The sequence below is a fragment of the Phasianus colchicus genome, chromosome 23 (genome assembly GCF_987193195.1).
Source record: "Phasianus colchicus chromosome 23, bPhaCol1.hap1.1, whole genome shotgun sequence".
Classification (NCBI taxonomy): domain Eukaryota; kingdom Metazoa; phylum Chordata; class Aves; order Galliformes; family Phasianidae; genus Phasianus; species Phasianus colchicus.
The window spans coordinates 4595153-4616307 of NC_143458.1; the positions used below are offsets into that span (position 1 = coordinate 4595153).

The following is a 21155-nucleotide window of genomic DNA, read 5'->3' on the forward strand; positions in this document are numbered from 1 at the left end:
CCACATGTGAATTTTTAAAACTTTTTTTTTTCCTCCTTTCTGAGAGAGAGACAACCTCCATATTAAAACGCAGTGGAACAAAGCTCACAGTTAACTCATTTGACAACCAACGTGGCTTCCAACAAGTGAACCAGTGGCAGCCCCTCTGCAGACTGCATTGATAAATTCCACCTGGAAGTACAACACCATGGGTCTCCACACCTGGTTACTTATGTTCACCAACTAGTTTCTCCTTAATTATAAAAATGAAGAGGTCAGTCATAACACGATTTTAAAGTCAGTGGAGAGCTGGACTCAGAGTTCAGTTCACTCTCTCTCCTGCCTCCAGCACCATGTTACTCCCTCACATTCACTGCTGTCCATAACATCATGCACAGCCATCCAAGCCACAGCTCCTCAGCAGTGCACACAGATGAGCTTCTGCATCCAATCAATGAAACAACTGATTCCAGTTCCTTTGGGGCCCGTTCTCTCTTCTGAGCTTACTGCCAAAGAGCAAATCCTTGACCTGGGTCTAGTGGAAATTAAGAGGCCCAAGTGCATGGGCCATCATGTCCCCAGACATGCAACCAAGAGTGCTCAAGATGAACCAAACGTGGGAAAGATGCTCCCATCAGTCCACATACTGGGTCCTTCCCAAGTAAGGTATGTCGACAGACTGTATGATCCGTCCTGCAGTGCGTTCCTCAAAAATGATGATCTGCAGAAGAGAGAGACATGGAAAGCTCTTCACACAAAGGCTAAGTTACTTAACAACTTCTAAGGGTAAAGGGCATACAATCACTGCAGAGAAAGGAAGCATCATTTAGAAGAGATCAATCAATACGATTCGGAACAGTAACTCTGATTCTTCAGCACTGCACAATGCAGAAAATGAATGAGCATCAAATCGGCTTTGTCTTGATTTTGAACTTGATGCACTTTGAAGTTTAGCTGAGATCCTTGTCATGTCTTAATGGCTGTCAGAACCACATTCTTAGCTTTAGAGCAGCACCTCCCCTCATTTTCACAGATCTGAAGAGCTAAGTCTCCTTCCTTCACTACTGCCCTCATTTTCAGCTGCAGCTAACTAATTAATGTACTGTATTTGTGTAGTTCTTTGGGACATGACCCAGAGCAGGATCTTTAACAACACACACACACACAAGACATCAGAGCCTCTCACCTCATTGCTCCCTTTCCACAACCAAGGGCCAGGAAGGTACAGTGTTTCCTGAGGTCCAATTTTCCAGTAGCGGCCAAGGTTGTGACCATTGGCAAACACAACTCCTTTTTCCCAGCCCTAGAATCAGCACACAGAATTAGTGAAGCAGCTGTATTTAACATCCCCACAGGAAACACACTTGCACTTTTTCACACTTGCACTCTTTCCAGCCACTTTCTGCAGGTTTTCTGCTTGCCTTCCTGTGCCATGTCTATAAAGAAGCAATTCTTCCCATACCACAAGGAGGTGGGGATAAAATTTGCACCTCCTTTATGTTTTGTGCCCATCACTCTTCTGCAAGTAGAAAACAAACAGCCCTCGCCTATCAGTGATCAAGACTAACCATTCATTAGCAGCTCTGCACCGTCAGCACTGCATGTTTTCTCATTAAGGCCACTGCAGACTGAACAGAATTACCTGCCAGCTTTAGAAGATTTTTTTACACCATCAAAATAATTTGTTTTCTCAAAGCTCAGAGAAAGACTACAAGGCAGTGGCCTTGACTGGCTCAGAGCTGTGAGCTCTCTTTAACCAGCTTTTGCAAACCCTCATGAATCAGAAAGCGGGGAAAGACAAAGACTTGCCTGTAGCTTCAGGAAAGTGTCCTGTGGTTGATGCTCTATCCGCAGCTTTCCACGAAAAAAAGCTGGACCAACAAAGTAATCTGGGACTGCGCTCCATCCAGTTGTGTGCTGCAAGCTGTAAGAGAATGGCCAAGCACAGCTAACAGCTGGGCAGCACTGAGTTCCAACAGCATTTCAGAGCCCTGCTTACAGCAGTGGATGGGATTTGTTATATACAACGAGGCTGCAGTTTCCTTCCATGCCTGATGGAAGGAGTTGCTTCCAACTGGTAGTGCCTGAAGGCAATATCTTTCACACTGCAAAATGGTGATGTTGTTTAGCAAGCACCTAGCTGAAAGGAACAGGTGGAACATGTCTTGGTCTTCATTCTCCTATGCTTGCCATGCCACTGAAATGCAAGTCCTTGGTGCAAGAAAAGGAAATATGGAGTTTCACCATCTCTGATGCCCTCTGGAAGCAGGGGACAAACAGAACAACCAATACAGAGCACAAAGTCCCACAGAAGCCTTAAACTTCTGCCAGAACATGCTCCTTCCAGCCTTTACAAACTATATCTCTTGGATTCAGGGAATTTATTGATCCAGTGCAGCGCGACCAGTACTGAATGATTCAAGTGAAAGCCTATGACAATTCCTTTCACAGTGCCACATCTCCCTACCCACTCACTGCAAGCTGATTGTGCTCTGCTGCCACTGGGCAACTCCCAGTGAATGGCTGCAGTGTGAGCAAAGCTGCCTGTTGTCTGGGCATGGCAGCTCACTTGCTGTGATGTCCCCCAATGAAAACATCCTAAAGCAACCCTGCAGTCACGGGTTTTGCACATTACCCCTCAGAAAGACCCCTTTAACAGCACCTGTTAAGATTGTCCTTAAAAATTTCAAAACGTTGATTTTTCTTTTCTCCTCTTTTAAAAGCCTGTTTGGTTTCACATCACCTCTCCCTCCTTCCTACGCACGTTGCAGGAGCTGTGCTATCTTGGGGGACACACATGTGTTATTTTCTGACATTAACAAAACTCAAAATGTTCTGTTTGGAACATTAGTCAGAGCCTATGGGGTATCTGTTGCCTTAAACTGTGTGGAGAAAACAGCACTGTGGTCTGAAATGTTTTGGGGAAAGGTATCAGCAAGGAACTTAGCAAGGCACAAATTTACTCACCTACTTTTACATGGCGTTGCCTTTCTGTTATACATGTAACTGCTGCCTCCCAGATTCTGCACTGCTGCTAAACAGTTGGTTTCAAATGAGCAAGAACAATTTTTAAATCCCACAAACCTTTTCAAGAAGTCAGGTTTCATCTCCAGACTGTAAATCTTGAAGTTCCTCAGGGGGGTTTTATTCAAGAAGATGTCACCAATTAAGCCTGTAAGAGCAATGGGGGTAATGAAGAGTTGAAAAGCAGCTAAAACTGATAGATTTTCCTCTCTGAATGCAAGGAACAGCAGGAGATGGAAAGCAGCCACGCTCTGCAATGGAATTAGAGTCCATATGGTCCCATTGCTCATCCAGACTGAGTGGAGAACATTACTATACTTTGGCCTCTCCGCTCCCTCCTTCGCTTTAACTCACCAGGCCATTAAAACACCCTCCAAGCAGCAAACACTGCTGGCACGCACAGCAGATGGGGTTTTGTTGTTATTGTTGGTTTTTCGTTAGCTGCCCATGTAGAGATTTGTTAAAGCAGTAGATCAGTTACCTCCCTAATAGGAACAGCAAAATTTAGCAGGGGGAAGCACTCACACCCAGTGCTGATGCACTGTTTTTCACCCAAAGATCTTAAGATACTTTAAGAAATGATTTCCTCCAGCATTTCCTTGTTAGATACTCTGCACGTAGCGAACAGAGCCTAGCCCCTAATCTAGCTCCCTAATTGCAGGGTTGCAGCTGAACCTGCCCAAGCAGTAGAGGCTTTATACACATACTCTGCAGTATAACAAAATTAGTACAGTCACATGCCTCACTCCATTATTCTTTCCCGTGTGCTTTTTGCATACATTTCCCCACTAAAATAGAATCCTGAGGTTTCAACCTCTTCCAGCTCACAATTGTATGTAATGGACTGAAAGTTTTAGCAAATTTTGCTCAACAGGATGTAACTCGTTCCTCCTGAATATCCTGAACGTTGTGTGAGTTTTAAAACGCTGTGATTCTCTAATATCAAACCCCAGAGGAGGACAGAGCTTAGAAAAGGTCTTTTCTTTCCTGCCCTGTGAAGTAACACGCTCAGAGAGCAAGAGAATGGGTACCCTTCCATCACCTGGCAAAATCGAACAGAGTAGGATTCAGTGATGGCCTTGGGTTCAACTGCTGCCCTATAAAATGAGAAGCCTTAATGCAATTTGTCAAGCAGCCAATACTTTTCATCTACAATCACTCCAGACAGGGAGTGATGAACAGCAATTCTCACAGGTTCCCTCTGTCACACCATTTCCCACCATCTCCCTCATGCCTTGGCTAAAACTAACACAGCTGCATCAGTCTTCAGTTCGTAAAGTACACAAGAAAGTCAGTTTCACAGTACTTAAGCCCAGAGAAGCATCTCGGACAGTGAGAGGCTCCATGAACAACAAACTCAGCTCACCTTTCCGCTGCTCATTCAGCGCCAGGCCGTAATTGACACGACCACGGTTCTCAACCAAGAGTCTTAACTGCCTGAATCCCTGTGAAAAAAGAAGAAACAAAGAAGAAATGGGAGAGCATCAGAGCAGTGCACAGCACTAATGCCTGGAAAACAATTGTCAGCAGCAGTGCTGAAGAGGGGAGGTAGCACCACGACCTTTGGCAGTCGCAATTCATTGCTTACTGACGGTCCCAGCCTCTTCATAAAGGTTTTTCCTTTTTGTTCTTCTGTTGAATTTTTAAATACCAGTTTGATGGAGAAATGAAGTTTAACACAGTGCAGGCTTTTGGCATGTAGCTTTGCCATGAGCCTCAAGAGCAGCACTGAGTATTCATGCCTGCTCACCTTACCCAAGGGGCTATGCACAGCAAGAACAACTTGGCAGTGAAATCATGCTGTGTTCCACTAGTGAAATGGTGTCTAGTTAGGGCATACCAACTGCATCAGAGTACCATACCAGCTAGTTAAATGGATTAGGTGGGAGGTGCCTTCTTGGGAGCTACATCTCATTAGAGGTTTTGGTTCTGTGTGCAACCTCCATGAAGTTACCTGTCCTTCAGGAAGGGAGAGCTCCACCGTGTTGTAGTCCAGCTCACCAACATACATGGTGTTAACAAACACCTGCAGAACAGAGCACAAGAGACAAGAGCAGCATCTCATCAATTACAGTCGTGTGTTGTGCAGGTTATCAGAGCAGTATTTGGGGAGAAAATTGTCTCTAATGGAGATTAGAACCTAGGGTCCACAGCTCTCTCACTGATTCAGTCTAGGTGGAAAAAAAAAAAGATTCAAAACCAACATTTCTCAGAACATTCAAAATTTAAAGATATTCTGAGTTTTAGCAGACCTCAAGCTGATTTCCAAATGAAAAGGGTTGGCACTTAGGTGAGAACTGAAAGAGCAAGTTCTAATGTAAAACCATCACATCTTACTGCGTGGTCGGCCCATTTGCTGCCTAGCTGCTGAGATCAGAGCATTTACATCAGTGGGAAGTTGGCCCCAGGCTCCTCACCTGTGCTCGGTCCCGGACATGGTCTCTAGAATGCAGGTGTCCACCACCAAATATGACAGTCTCGTAGAGTACATATCCATAGGACTGCCCACTGCTGTCATTTAGTTGGAGGTTCTCCATGTTAACTGGAAACTCTGATTTAACGGGCTGCAAAGGAGAAAGATGTTGAATGGCAGAAGTGCTCTCTTAGCACCAACAGGTCACATAGAGGCAATTCATTTGAGACAGGCGTTCCACTATGCCACAGATCACATCTTTTCTGGGAGTTCCCAGAGATCTGTTCTGACCTGAGTTACCTTGTGACCCTATGAAAGCTACAGCAATAAAGGCAAAATACCAGAAAACAGAGCCAAGGACTTGCAAAGCTGGAATTCCAAGAGAACAGAAGCAGCAGTAAGAAGGGTAAGATAAAAAAATAGGTCTGCTTGACAAAACATGCCCCATCCTTATCCCTGCATGCCAGTACCAGATCTTTCTCTGCTAACAGGTGATGACTTTTCATGCTGAGTTGCATAAAATCGGTTGTACTACCTGTACAAGTGATGGTAACACATCCCAGAGAGAGATGTATTGATGCAACAGGATCGCACCATACGACGCCTTGCTTTCGATCATGGGAGGGAGAGGAAGAGGCTGGCCTGTAATGCAAAAAGAAAGATGGAGCAACTATTTCAGATGCAAAAAGCCGACACAGATTTAAGGCCTCTCCAGACCTCTTCTGATAAATCTTCCCATTGAATTACAGAGCCCTGTACCTGCTGCCAAAAAACGTGAAACAAGTGTAAGGGCTGAGTAAGAACTACAGTTATTCTGCAACAACTGCCACCTGTCTGGGCTCAGAACAGCAAACACTAAGACATAACAAGTAAGATATAATATAGCCAGTGGTGTTTCCTTCAGATTTGCATTTATTTCCAAACAGCCACCATACATCTCAGAGTACAGTGAGATGATGCCAAGTGCTACCTGCCTGCTGATAACAAACCACATACCCAAAATCCCTGGTCCTCCTTCCCATCTTTTGGAAAATGCTCCCAGACAGTCAATCAAAGCCGCAGGGCTCCAGCAGTTTAGAATATTCTGATTTAGTGCACTAGACTGCAACAGTATTTTGGCTCTAGGATTTATAATTACCAATGATTGTGCTGAAGAGTTGTCGGAGCTTGAAAAATTTGGATGTATAGTCTCCAGCTTCTGTCAGCACAGCATCGTAATCTGAAAAAGAAGCACACGCACCATCATTCAAGAAGTGAGAGCCCAAGACAATGCTCTTAGCATTAAGTTAAGGAAACTTGTACTCTACGATCTGTGTCACTGTGCCTAGTGACACATGCTGGAATGGGTCTGCAAACAGGAAACATTAAAGTAAGCCTCCTCTGAGATAAGCATTTGCTTCAGGGCTATGTTCCAGCTCAGCTAACCATGACCATGGAGTTGCACTGATCATTTCAAAATGCTTCTGCAAATCTAAGTAGCCCAAAGGGCAGCCTGAGCTGCACTCTCACAGCAGGTGCATGAGCAAGGCAGTGACAGAACTCACCGTAGCTGGTGACATCTGACTTGTATTCATCAGTCTTCAAAGCACCATTCATGAAGCCAAAGTTGGTGCCTCCGTGAAACATGTAGAGATTGATGGATGCTCCTAACTTGAGGATGCTTGCTACAGTATTCACCATTTCTGTAAAGGAAAGGCAATGCCAAGAAGTTCACAAACCAAGAAGCTAGGCTAAACCTCTTGTACTAATTCAAAGCAGACTCAGACATTCTGGTCCTTCTCAGTCAGCCATGCCTGTGTAATTACAGCAATTTGTATGGTGATCTGCATTTAGCCCTCAATAAGGGCAGCACATCCATTGGCACATTGGGATAGATTAATCCATGCAAATATTTCACCTTCTATAGGCGAAAAAGTAAAACTCATGGACACAGGCAGGAGTTTTGCTCTTAAGCAGAAGGACTACTCAATCATACTCCTAAACTCAGCACAGCAACGATCCAATTACAAAGACAACTGCAGGAGGATGAAACAGGCATTAAAGTACACTTGCACAAGTCTTAGATGCCTTTGAGGTTGTGGAGTTATTTATTTTAGTACTAGATTTCCTTCCTAACGAGCTTGTAAACTCCAGTAAAAATGAGTACTTATCAGAAGGTGTCACAACTGCAGAAGGCTTAGGTTTGCCCTGTTCCCAGAACATTCATTCAGTAGACAAATGATGTTTCTATGATGAGGGGTGCAGAAAACTTCTGTGAAGATGATATTTTGGCAAAATAAAAGTCTTCACAGGGTTTACATTAGCTCAAGGAGGTGAAAGAGAGAACTTAAAGCACTTGTTACATTTTCAATATCAACAGAGCAGCTTGAGGCCTTGGAACACGTCATAGCTAATATCTTCAGATGTCTGGTTTTCTGCACAAGCTCAGAGTGTCCCTCTTGGAGAAATAAAAAGAAAGCTGGTTTTGAAAAATAGGAATTAAAGAGCAGCTGTTTACCAGCACTGCTGAAGAAAACCCAGGGCACAGCAATGTGACCCGTTCACTCAGACATAGGTCACTTACAAAGATTCACACGCAGCAAAGATTACAGATGGACAGAGCATCTGAAAAAGATCTGTCATTTTCCTGTTACTGTTTGCAGAGGAAGAATCTCCCCCTCTGCAATACCATGTGCTGCTCACCATCTGCATCGAAGACATAGTGAGGGCCTCCCCAGTTATCAAACCAGCCAGTCCAGTACTCCATTACCATCTTGGGCTGATCTCGCTGCACCGAAACAAAAACAGAGTTAAAATGAACAAAGGGAGTCTTGCATGCATCCCTCCTTTTTTTCCTCAAGTGGGCAAAAAAATAAATCAGTGAGTAATATGACAATGTGGGCCAGCAATCTAGAAATGGCAGCAAAACCCAGAAAAGTACAGCGTGAGGCACGAGGCAACAACCACTGCACAGCATCAGGTGATACCCACCAGTTTTGGATATTGTTGTTTGGTAGAGCTGTAGCAAAAAAAAGACTAACCAACTGTCACTGTTTAGCTTCTGCTAGAAATAGGCATTTATAAATGTCTACTTATCAGCTATGCCACTGCCAGCTGAGGGTTTGCAGGTGCACTGCAGCCAGTGCTTGCCAAGGTGGGAACAGCAGACCTTAGCAGCTTAATGCCTTTTTAATGCTGCATATGGTGTTGGCAGGAAAAAATTAGCCTTTGCAGGAATTAGGTCTTCATTATAAAGGCTCTACACACAGAGCAGTTGCTTCCCATTCTTCACTGCTTGCCAGCTCCCTTAGCTCCTGCAGAATTCCACCCGGCCCCATCACCTTGCACAGAACAACTGGCACTCCTTGCTCACAGTATTTATTTCCAGTCAAGGCAATTTGGTCATTTATTTGATAGGGGCTTTATCTGATAGCCAAGGTAAGTGGCATTAAAGAAACTCATGTTTCATTAGGAGAAAACAACTGCAGGTGCCTGTAATAACCTAATTGCTTCAAACCAGCTCTCAGTAATATGTTTAATCACTCCATCCCCAGTAAACAAGTCAAAGAAGTTCTACTGACTTCTGGAATAAGAGATCATGACAAGGAAAAGGTAACAGCCTCACATTCCTTATGAATATGAATGACAGGCTGCCTGTCTTCTAATTAGTAAGTGTGGCAATGGAGGAGCTGCTTTTGCTGGACTGTGTTTTATGTATGTGTTCAGTTTGTGTGAAAGGTGCCCTCTGTTCATTTGCTGTGTGTGGTGGAATTTTCCTGGACCTGAAGAAAGCAGAAGCACATGAAGCAGAATCTCTTTTGTCTGAACAAGACAAAAAAGTTAGTGATGGGATTCAGCTCTCAGCACGCCAACAGCAGGGCTGCATTTCACAGACTGAGCAAAAGCCAGGGGAAGAGATCAGAATAGAATCGATCGTGGCCAGGGGCACATGTCAGCTGTTCAGAACTTCCCAGGCTGACATCTGGAGCACACAGAGCAATAGGGAGAGAAGAGGACAGAGGATGCAAGGAAAGAAAGAACCTGTCACTAAAAATCAAAATTTGCTCTTGCCTTGCTACCCCAGCATCACACAAGATCCTTTCTGCATCAAATGCTCATTAGGCAATTCCCTACCTCTTTTTTCACACTGATTCACATCTCTGACAGCGCAGGGAATTAGAGATGCTCAAGCAATACACTCTGTGTGAATGCATTTCTGCAGCAAACATTAAATGCCAAGTAGGCTGGGCTGCTCGGAGGGCTGCAAGGGCACTGCACTGCTGGAAGGTGCTGCTGGGAACTTAGCATCTGAAGACCACAGCCTTCAAACTGACTCCTGAGGGAATGCACAGCATCAGGAGAAAAGAGCCTGGGAAAAAGAGCAGTGACCTTCTGGAGGGAGGGCAACTGCAAAGTAGGATGCTATTGGTAGCAACACTTCAAAGTGGAGTAAGCAATGAAAGTGAGCATTAGAGAAAGCAACGCAGCTGAACGTTTGACAGTTACTTTTCCTGGGGATCACACATATAATAACATCCACAGAAGCTCTTGTTAGGCAAGTTAGGCAGGGACCACACAGCTCCACCAGCTTTGTGCTTTGGATGGTCCTTTGTCCTTCCCACTGGTACACACTGCACTGTCACTACAGAAAACATGTTTGCCAAACAGCCTCATGGAGAGCACCTTCTGCTGCCAAAGCGTGCTCATTTTAATTATTTAATCAATCAGTGAATATTCAGAAAAGAATTACTAGGCACTCAAATCTGTTAGGCACTAAAGATCTACGCAGGCAGAGCTACAAATTCAACCAAGGAAAGAGAAATAATTCAGTTTATTGCAGCTCGTGGCTTTGTGACAAATCACATCCATCACCAGATGTCAGTGCCCTGTTGTTTCATAGCAGTGGGTGCAATTGTGCCATATTCTAGGAGCTGGACTAGTTGCCCTCCTATACCTTCTAATTTGTTATGTAGGACCCTTTTGTGGATCTAATTGTCATTAAAGCCCAAGTAATAATGGGCTTGCTGCTTGTACCCAAAGGGTAACAAAAACTGCAACTATCCTCCCAAAGAATATTGTCTTCCAACAGAAGGAGCACTAATTTTCTGTTGAGATAAAGCTGTCCTGTGAAACTTAGACAGAGTCTTTCTGCATCTTACCTGTACTGTGTCCAGGTATTTCAGTACACCAGGTTCCAACTTCTGAAAGTTAACAGTGGCCAATGCTGTCAAAAAAAAAGAAAAAGCTGTTACTAATTTAGATGCCTGCAAAACACTCTCATGCATAGGCTCATGCATCAGAACTGGAATATCTCCTGAACCACCTCCCCAAGAATTTCCCATCAAAGTCCAAATTGAGCATGTGGGACCTGAGAGGACCACAGCAACAGTGGAATACCTGCAGGTTGTGTTCTCAGTCACAGCATTCAGAGCTACTAGAAAGAGAGCATCAGAGCACCTCATCAGCTTTAATTAGAGGCTGTAAAGCACCTGGAGATCCTCAGATAAAAAGCACCACATAAAGGCAAACTTATTATTAGAATGTCATCTCTGGATGCCACACCAACCTCCCAGGCTTTAGCTGCAGGAGTGTCTACCCAGGCAATCTCACTGCTTGTGATGTCTGTGGGGATGGGGAGAGGGACTGCAGTGTGAGTGAACCAGGCAGAAACTGTGATTGGAAGATGACTCTGTGCTCCTGCCCCGTGCAGCACAGGGGAGCCAGCAGTGCTGCATGCTGCAAAAGGCAGAGGGAAGAGCTGGCTGCAGAAGCTGATGTATTACAACACAGCAACCTGCTGTCAGTGTCCCAGCCTCTAACAGATGCTAGAATCGTTTTCATTTGCTGAGATGCTCATTTAGCATATATTCAAACAAAGCAATAAGAAGTACTATTTTCAGCCCTTTAATCTGATGGAAACATGTGCCTGACCTCACTGGGAATAGCACTGCCTGGTGTGACACAGGAGCAGTGAGGTGTTTCATCTGCACCTATTCAGATTTCTTCTAGACCTCAATCACTCCATTTTCCCCAAAAAACTTTGAAACTGCAGAAGCAGTAGTGTGATTCTCTTGTAAAAAGTGACTTCTTACAAAAGAGCTGGCATGGGATCCAGCCCCAGTTGTGTCAGACAGAGCACTTCAAACAGAATACTTACACAAGCAAAAGCTTCTCTCTATATATACCTGAACCTAATGGGCTGATCTATATAGTGTGCTGAGCTGAAGAATTTAGCACAGGCAAACACAGCAGGAGAACAAAACAAAACGTAGATTTAGCCTTAATGTGATACATTAGTTTGTGATCCTGAAGGCAAAAACGCATAATTCTGCTCCTTGTGCAGATCAACAGCACACCATTCAACACTGGACAGGGATGGAGAACCAGGCCCAAAACCTTACTCAAACTTTCCACAGTAGGCAACGTTCCCATACACACAGCTTTCCATCATGGTGCTTTATCTTTGGCCTGGAGGGAACCTGGAGCTTTATTTTGGTGCCCATCAGTGCCCAGATGGGAACCAGAGCTGTATGGCACGGGTTTCTTGTCACTCACTGTGCCTACAGAGGAATTAAAGAGCTCTCAGTGTGCAACATGCTGGAAAAGGGAACTCTGAGCATGATGGAGCTCGGAGCTGGAAACACTCCTGCAGAAGATGCTGAGGCTGGATGGGGTGTTCCACATCTCCTGGACAGCAGTGAGAGGGTGACCCTATGTGGTCACAGCCAGAAACTGCTGTGCTCCAAAAGAATCAAAGCACTGTGAGAGCACTGCTGAGAGCTCACAGACTGCTGAGCTGGATTTGTCCCTTTTGTATGTCCATATTAAAACAAGAGAAAGGGGGGAAAAAAAAAAAAGATGTAGAAGATCTCTTTAATCATTTCCAGGCCTGAGATGAGATGATGGAAGTACTCAAAGGCTGCACACAGGAGGGGTGGGGGGGTCTGCAGGCCAAGCAGGCTCATCAATCACAGCTCAACTGGATCTGGAAATCTGAAAATCAGTGTCACACTGCATCCCAAGCACTTTGAGTTAGGGCACAGTGCAGCTCCAACAACTGTGCCTCTGCTTTTTCCATACTAGAAAGCAGGAAAGGCACTAAGCAGCATTTCATACACTTTCTAAATCACCTTTTTTAAAAGGAAAATACAAAATGGACATCCTTTTGCACACTCACTGAGAACACACTGCTACCCCACAGAGTGCTGCTGAGCTTCCAGGAAGTTACATTTTGCAATGTGGGCTGTGAAGCACTTTTTTTCTTCCATTTTGAACTGCAAAGGAGGTACCTTAGGAATAATTAATAGCAGTAATAATTGCTGAGATGCTCATTTAGTATATATTCAAACAAAGCAATAAGAAGTACTGTTTTCAGCCCTTTAGTCTGAACACAGCCATCTCGTGCCTAACCTCACAGGGAATAGCACTGCCTGGTGTGACACAGGAGCAGCGAGGTGTTTCATCTGCACCTATTCAGAACCCTCAAAAGCAGAGAGGCTGCCTCCGTGTGGGGCAACCCTGCAATCACTGCTACACCGTGCACTGGGAAATAAACCTTTCTGAGAAGGGACTGCTGTTGTTCTGCATGTTTGCAGCCACCCAGGGCTGAGCTCCGGCCACAGCCACAAAGCAGCCACTCTCACTCAATGCAATTTCATTCAATTTTATCCGCTGTCCCAAGGAACAGCCTCACCTGCTTCTCCCAAGAGCGCTCACCTCCTTCCACTAAGCCAAATGATAACCCATTCTTGTTGTCCGAGGTCATCAGCAGCTCCACAATCCCCCTGCTTAACAGAGCCTGCATTAAAAAGAGGAAAAACCACTGTGTTAACCAGCCTGAGCTCTGTATTTGTCAGGATATTGCAGTGTTAAAGCACGATGTCACCATCTCTTTGTCTAACAATAATAACTAATAGGAGAAAAATGCCCGTTTGCCAGTGAGCATATCCATCACAGGACAGCTGGGGTTCTTGGATAGTCACGCCTGAAAGAATTGATGGGTTCCTCAGTACCACAGAGTGCTGTGTGCAGTGGCACTCCCAGCTTTGTTAAAATGCATGCACACGTATGCTATTCCCACGAGGAGTGTTCTCTCACACTTGTCCCTTCACACTGCAGCCGATGTTTGAAAGAGGGATTAGGAACAGCTAGAAGCAACTTAACCCCTCTTCTCAGTACAGCTGCAGTCAGAGGGACTCCAGCAGCTCCAAGTAGCTTTGAACACATGCCTTCACCCTCCTTAATACCAAACCACGAACTGCAAAATGGTGATACAAGCACCCACAGCACGTGTGCCAACTCGTTACTATCTGCTGTTCATTTAAACAGCCTTCTGCACGTTGCACACACCCACACACACTGTGCAGAGGACACCTGAGCATCACACACAATCTATGTTAGAGATGACAAATTCAATTCAGAGTGGAAAAAACGTGTTTAGTTTATCGATCTGGCATCACAGCATCAATACCCAAACGGATGCTGGGATGTGATAACAGAACTGGAATTTCTAGTAAGTTTTAAGATAACTCTTTAAGCCTTTAGAGCTAAGTCTCTTCCTTTTAAAATATATTTTCCATTGAAAATGGAAATGCAGCACTGGGAAACAGCAGAGCTGGAAGGCATTGAAATGCACTGCAGGACTTCAGTGCGCAGCACAGAATCCAGGAATAGCAGCAATGTCTGAGGCAGACACAGGTGTGTGCTCAGCTAACCCCAGGTCACTGCCAGCAAACCCTCTCATGGCCTGAGATGGCCCAGCAGAGTGAGAGGAGGACAGGTTTTCAGGCTGTGTGTGAATTGCATTGCATGCTAAGTGCAGGTGTGATCTACTTGCTGCTGTTGCCCAAAGCACCACAGACCCCACTCCAATCCAAGGAAGCCCTGCACATCCAGCTTTCCCACGGCTTCTTCTGGAAGCACTGCACTTCCTCAGCTGTAAGCTGTACACAATTCTAGCATACAACAAAGCAGCACCATAAAAATACACCCACAGGCCTGGTGAGGAAACGTTATCTGTTCCGACAAGTCTATGGAACATCACAAGCTCTTTCATCACTGAGATACAGAAAAGTAAGAATGGAGCTGGCACGTTGTTCAGACACAACAATTTCTGTGCCCCATTCATCTGGGGCCCTGAAAGCCACTTACCCACATGCTTGTCACGGGACATGGGAAACAAGGAACAAAACTATGCAGATAAAAGAGGCAATCTTGACTTTATCAGTTCAGGTCAGCACCCAACCTTAACATACTTGTATGCATACTTGCTATATATCTTTCCAAGCAGTATGAAATCACTCCAGGAGGTAGAGTTAGTCAGAAGCAGGGCAGATCAGGACTCCTGCCTTGATTCAAGAGCCTCCATATTCTTGGAACAATGAGATGACCTGCACCAGAACCAACCTCAAGGCACTGAGGGTAACACCTGCACACCCACAGGGTCACAAAAAGACCTGATAATGCTGAGAACACACAGTTCATAGGATGTACAACCTCTCTACTGTAACGCTTCAGGTATTCAATGAAAAGCAAACAAGAAACAAGCTTGGTAAGACAGACTGCTGATCTTGTTACTTCCTGCCTTGCTATTGTACTGGGGAAGAGTGAGCAGGTCTGACTCATGTTAGATTTTCTTCCTTGGGTACTGGCCAACTTCACCACATAGCCTGGAGGCAGGGAGCAGTCCATTCCAACTGACAAGGGTAAGGGAGACGTTAGGTAAATTAACCTTCCTTTGGGTAAATCAACCTTCCTGATGCTGAACCTCAGATTACACAAGATTAGGAATGGAGAAACCCTTTGTAATGCTGTTCAAGAGAAGCAAAGCAGGATTAGCAGGAGACAGCTTCTTCAAGGCCAGCTATGAATGATGGCCACTTCTCCATTTCTCTGTTACCTTCTTCTCTTGAATACACAGGAACTCAGACTGCCAGCAGTGAGAGGTGTAACCAAAAGAAGTACCATGGAAAATCCAGCTGAATTTAGCATGGATGCTTTCAAGGCTTCCCAAAGCCATGGTCAAATTTACTCAGAAGAAAGTACTGCAAGGAAGGTGGTTTGACTGGGACTCACCACAGAAACAAGTAAATGTGCCAACATTACCATTTTCACATAGGCCATGTAGTTTGGGTCTTTGGCATAGGAACCATATTCATTCTCCACTTGCACTGCAATGATGGGACCTCCTCTCTTGTACTGTTGGAAACAAAAGGGAGATGTTCACTGTGATTTCTAATCAGAAGGAGCAAAATCACAGCAGTGCTGGCTTACAGAAAAGATGCACGGATCTGCACAACCCTCCCAGCACAACCAAACATCTCACACTGCAGAGCTGACGTGGGCAACTATAGCCAACAGTGGTTTGTCACTGCTTCGACCTGCTGCTGTTACACAGACCAACACTCATCTGTGCACAGAGGGGCAATGGATTGCACTTGCCTGAAGAGGGACTACGATAGGCATGAGATGATCAAAATAGGCATCCACTGCCTCTGTGAAGCCCTTGTATGTTGTTCTCAGCTGCATCTCTGGGTCCTGCAGCAGCCAACTACGAAAAAAACAGCAAACAGGATCTGTTAAAGCCTCATGTCAAGTCCAGGCTGCTAGAGGAAACACCACTCACTGAAAGCAAGCCACATTTGGGCAGGAATAACTGATCCTCCTGTGTCACTTGGCTAAGCTCTCAGTGCAGGTGTGGACGACACAGGGAGTCACCAATGACGTAATCTGTGCTCAACTCTGCTCTCTCTTAAGCCCTCTGCCCAATCAAAACACACTCAGATTGCAAGGCAAAGGACGTTTTTCTACTTGCACACAAGCTAAAACCTGAATGTTAAGTTATGGTGGCTGCTTTTAACTTCAGAAACAGGACTGCAGAAACAAAGTTGCTGCAGCAGACGCTTGTATGCAGATAACACAGAAGGCAAAACAATCCTGCCTGCTCTTCGTGTGCTACTTGCAACAGCATAAGTGATAACTATAGAGGGGATTATTCAAGAGCAAACAAGTACAAAAGGGTAAGCTTATCACTCTAAGGTTACTCCAGAATTCCCTGCATCCCCAAGGGCACCCTACAGCTAAGTGCTCTCTCATAAAACCCCAATCATCATTCAAATCAGCGGTTCCAGTAATTGTTCCCATGGTCTCTTCTGCTGATTTACAAGATCTAGTTGGCTGTTTGGGGGTTAACACAGAAACAGGCAGTCTAAGAGCAAAACCACGTACTGTTGTAACAATATAAGCAGAGTAAGACTGCACTTCCCCTGCCTCTGCAAAAGGCATCAGCGAGTTCTGCTTTCAGAGGTTGGAAAGACATCCAGCTCAGTGAGCTCACAAAAATCACCTTCAAAGTTCTGTACCTGAACCGTGTGGGATACAAAAGGCATTTTGGAAAGATAAATAAATAAAAGACTGAAAGAAATAATCCCCAAGTTTCGTCACGTGTCTCTACTGAAGGAAAACAAGTGGCATGTAACCAGGCACTGGTTCCACTGGGATCCAGTGACCGAGCAAGCCTCAGTACTGATGTACTCAGCTCAGCTCCCAAAGGCTCCTACCAACAAGCAGTGTGCTTTAGGAGAAAACACAGCAGGAGTTTGCAGAAGCTATAGGACTTTAGGACTTTATCACTGCCAGTCAGATGACACATATGTTCCAGCAGGACTTTTAAAATGGACCTGAGATGAAACGAATCCTTGCATCAAGCTGCAGATGCTACTGATTGTATTATGAAGACAGTCAAGTTGCAACAGCAGTGAAGACAAGTTTCCTCAATTCTGTTTTCTTGCTGTGACCATTATGTCATAACAACTATTGTTTAACAACATAATTCCTCCCCCCACCAAAAAACAAAATAAAAGGATTACGTTTCCAGGCTTACTATCTGTATTCCACAGCAGAGCTCAACAACAACATGAATATTCACCTGCACTTACCTGGGCAGGCCACCGAGGTCCCACTCTGAGCAGATGTAAGGTCCAGGACGCAGAATCACCCACAGCCCATTTTTAGCTGCCAGGGAAAGGAAGGCCCTAGAGATGCAGACACTATGATTACTGTCTGACTGCAGCATCCCAACTCCACGTGCTCCTAATACACCAATCACCATGAGAATTTAAGTACCAGAATCAGAAAGGAATTGCTAGGTGAAATAATTACACTGCATTGATGCTAAACTTGTAAGCTCCCAGGGCTCTGGGAAGCAGGGGGAGAAGTGAGGGTCTCCATCACCAGACCAAGGCAAGGCTTTGCTTCAGAAGCTGGAAATGCTATCTTCACCCAGAACCAACACGCACCCCCTTCCCCACAGTATTTAATGACAACATTTGCACCACATACTCTAGATCCAGGTTCTCACTGAAGTCAAACTTCCCTCGTGTTTGTTCATGAAGGTTCCACGGTACATACCTGAAAGGCAAAGTCAAGGCAGTGACAACAAAGTGCTGTGAAGCACAGAAAAAAAAAGCTGTGCGCTCCATTTCTTAGTAACAGATTCAGGGATTACAGAATGCACACATTACAAAGTCCCCACTTAAATATTATCTGTGCCTCTTTCCTTTCTCTCACGAGCCCCTTCCTTGCTGCACTCTTTTCCTGTACTCTGCAGTACCTGAGTTTCTCAAGACCATCAAACACGGTGAGACCAGTGAAGAGGAATAGCAATCACTGTCTATATTTAAGTGACGATCTAAATTTGAAGGCACCGCAGCTGTGTAAACCACAGACAGATGCTAAAGGGGCTGGCAGGACAAGAAACTCATCTTTTGCCATAACAAGTACCAGCAGGCATCACCACGTGCCACCATGTCCCCAGCAGCCATCAGGGCTGTAGGCACATATCCCAGGGATAGGAGAGAGCACACTCACGTTGTGAGGGTGTTCAAGCCACACGCCTTCATCTTGAGCATGCGATCTTCCCAGTACTCCCTGGGGACTCGGAAATAATGCATCGAACCTCCGAAGATACGGAAAGGCATTCCCTCCAACAGGAACTGTGAGTGCTCAGTCTGCAGCCCCAGCGTCCTGCCCCACAGCCGCAGTGGGACCAGCTCACTCCAGTTAAACCTGCAAGAGAAAAGGGGAAAGGTGAGCAGCCAGCCTGCAGCAAAGGAGCACGTCCTCCTACAAGGGATTCGTCGTGTCACCCCCTCAGTTTAAAGAGAGATTCAGTTCATCACTCAGGAATGACTGCATCCGCTGCCATCGCAAGCTTACGTCCACTTGCATTCCTGCTTACAGCAATTCCTTCATGAAGAACCAGACCAAATGAGATGTCGGGTTCCAAAGCACTTACCATCTGGAATGCTCGTATCACAGCTCCATTCAGGTCAGTTCCTGCATGCAGGGAACTACCTCCTATTGCCTTGCACTGCTCCCCAGTTCATTTTGGTTGAATCAAAAAAAACATTCTTATCAGCTAGTCCAGACCCAAAGCAGCTACAGTGTCTCCATCAGACCACCCCAGTTCCACAAATGAATACACAACAGAGCTGGACAATAGTAGCTTGTTCCACTGAGACATCATCACAGCCAGATGCAAGAAATGAATTCCAGTCTCAATAAAACAGCGACCCACACATTTCAGAGAAATGTCACATTTGGAGAGGGAAATGCCCCAGCCTCTGGCTGTGTTCTATACTAAGTGCAGAGCGGGTGTTAGCAGAGGGTAAAGGCTTTCAGAGCTCACAGCCTACAGGGATTACTGCCCAGGAGCCTGCAGCCATTACCTGTCCTCCAGCATGAGACAGGGACACTACCAGGAACTAAATCTAGGGCTTCCCACACATGGCAGGGCTGGCTGGCAAGCACAGAGTACCTGTGTACAACAGCATTCTCACAGGGCTCTGAAACAACAGGCGGCAGGCATGGGTAATACCTGGAAAAGCAAGTCTAGGTTAGAATTCACTGCCCTCAGTCAATGAATACTTGTGCATTTATCAAATCATTTACAGAAAATGGCGTTGAGCAAAGACAAAGTAATGTATCCCATTCAGAAGGTGGTACAGGAACAGCAGAACTTTTATGAAGACAGCACAGCTGCAAAGAAGAAGAAATCAGTATGAAATGAATGGCAGTCGTATCTAAAGGATGACTGCCTGGATAGGAAAGGGATCAAAAATGCCCACCACCAGAAGTTGAGCATAGCCACAGAATGATGACTTAAGGCTGGGGAGCAGCAGCACTGCCCTGAGGAATTGGTTGGGAGAGCCTGAGGCAGGAAGCTCAGAAGCTCAGGTGATGCAAAGCTCCAATTTTGGAAAAAAGTACATTTCAAATCTGTTCCTGAGCCAGACAAAGCCCTGAATTACACCTGCACACAGCACTGATGCAAACAGTGTCACTGGAGGCAGAAGGAACACGGTGCTTAGGAAGCATACGTGGCCAGATAAAAATAAACTAATCACTTAAGCTCATCTTCTTAATCCTGGCCAGAACTTGACTGAAAAGTCCCCTCCAAGTTTCCCACCTCCCAGCTCCAGCAGCTTTTGGCACCAAAGAGGGTTGGGAGGGCTGAGGTCCTCCCTGCACCCCAGGTGTGATGGAGCTTTGCTATCGCCCTACACCACGCACTCAGAATGGGGAGAACGATGGAAAAGAAAGTCAGAAGTGGGGAATAAAGGGCTATGAGAGCTACGAGCTGTCTTTGGCAACACTAAAGGATGCGCTTCAGAGGACAAAGGACTTTACAGCTAATCCCTAAGCCCTGCTTAGAGCTACCCAAGAAGAATTTGTTGTTTATTTCAGGCTTCTTTTGACCTCACAAAAGTGAAAGCTTCCAGCTGCCTTCTCGTGCCCACACCGCAGTGACCAGCAGCGCACTGCACAGCGCTTTACTTTCAGGTGAGCTGAGCCACGGGGCAGCGCTCCGTGCCAACCGACGGCTTTCAATGGATTCACTCTCGGTGAAGCCAGACGCCCGATGCTCCCACCGCCACCGCTTTGCAATGACACGCACGCACGTGGCCAGGCAGACGACGGCCGGCAGGGCGCTCGGATCGATGCGCAGAGGTCCGATCCATCGGATCTGATGCACTCTGATGCAACGCATGAGGTCAACGGGCGGCTCGCCCCACCGCGGCACGCCTTCTGCACCCAGCGCTTTTACAGCAGGCAAGAAATAGTTAGCATTTTACCGCCGTGTTTATTTAAATCCCGTTCCACTGGGCGAGCACCTAACCGCCGATGTGCACTGCGATAACCAGAGACGTTCGTTTGATTCCCCCGCCCCTGAGCGCCCATAAAGCAGCGGCCAATTCATTCCCGTGCTGCACAAAGTTCACACGCGCTGCGCCCATCAGCAGCTCCTGCGGGTTCAGGTGCGCTCAGCACGGCCGCAGGTGGCCCCGAGCCCGGGGCCGTCGCACGGTTTGGGCGCAGCTCCCCCATATTGAAAGAAATTGACGATTTTTAATTATTAGTACTATTTTTTTTTTACCTAAATCCTCTTTTCTCGGCCCCGCCCGCCCCCAAGCCCGCTTCCCCCGGCCCCCAGCACCGATTGAGCGGCGGGGCCGCGGCGGCTCTCACCTGCGTGCCAGCAGCCACAGCACGAGGAGGAGCAGCGCGACGCCACCGAACCGCCGCTGCCGCCGCCCTCCGCACGGCCACATGGCGGCCGCCCGCGGCCCCGCCGCGCCGCACCGCACCGCCACCAGCGCCGCCGCCGCCGCCGCGCCCCCCCGCCCCAAGCGCGACTTTGGGCCGCTCCGCCCGCCGCTCGCCCTCCATTGGCTGCGCGCCGCCGAGCCCCGCCCCATTG

General features: G+C 46.3%; 1 protein-coding gene across 2 annotated transcripts; it reads right to left on the reverse strand.

The window, feature by feature from the left end:
- Positions 1 to 35: 35 nt before the first annotated feature.
- LOC116233085 (beta-galactosidase-1-like protein 2) lies at positions 36 to 21056 on the reverse strand. 2 transcript variants are annotated; one of them, XM_090123533.1, is made up of 20 exons: positions 20924 to 21043; positions 19212 to 19271; positions 18263 to 18460; positions 17735 to 17803; positions 17332 to 17427; positions 15836 to 15944; positions 15500 to 15592; positions 13112 to 13193; positions 10555 to 10619; positions 8099 to 8183; positions 6961 to 7098; positions 6555 to 6635; positions 5952 to 6058; positions 5421 to 5567; positions 4958 to 5029; positions 4370 to 4448; positions 3064 to 3151; positions 1789 to 1903; positions 1166 to 1282; positions 36 to 700 (listed from the first exon to the last, which is right to left on the reverse strand). In XM_090123533.1, exons 1-20 carry the CDS (start codon positions 21004 to 21006, stop codon positions 614 to 616), a joined length of 1971 nt encoding a protein of 656 aa, XP_089979659.1. In that variant the 5' UTR covers positions 21007 to 21043; the 3' UTR covers positions 36 to 613. The 2 variants fall into 2 exon arrangements, with proteins under 2 accessions (XP_089979659.1, XP_031455645.1); XM_031599785.2 differs by lacking the exon at positions 19212 to 19271 and having other exon boundaries at positions 20924 to 21056.
- Between the last annotated feature and the right edge of the window lie 99 nt (positions 21057 to 21155).

Bases quoted from the DNA above. Each gene is read 5' to 3' on its own strand.
- LOC116233085 (XM_090123533.1), bottom strand. From the start codon at position 21,006: ATGTGGCCGTGCGGAGGGCGGCGGCAGCGGCGGTTCGGTGGCGTCGCG. The intron at 3,152-4,369 runs GTGAGCTGAGTT...TTGCTCTTACAG, and splicing joins GCTGAATGAGCAGCGGAAAG to GCTTAATTGGTGACATCTTC. The intron at 1,283-1,788 runs GCAAGTCTTTGT...TGCTGATTCTAG, and splicing joins ACACTTTCCTGAAGCTACAG to GGCTGGGAAAAAGGAGTTGT.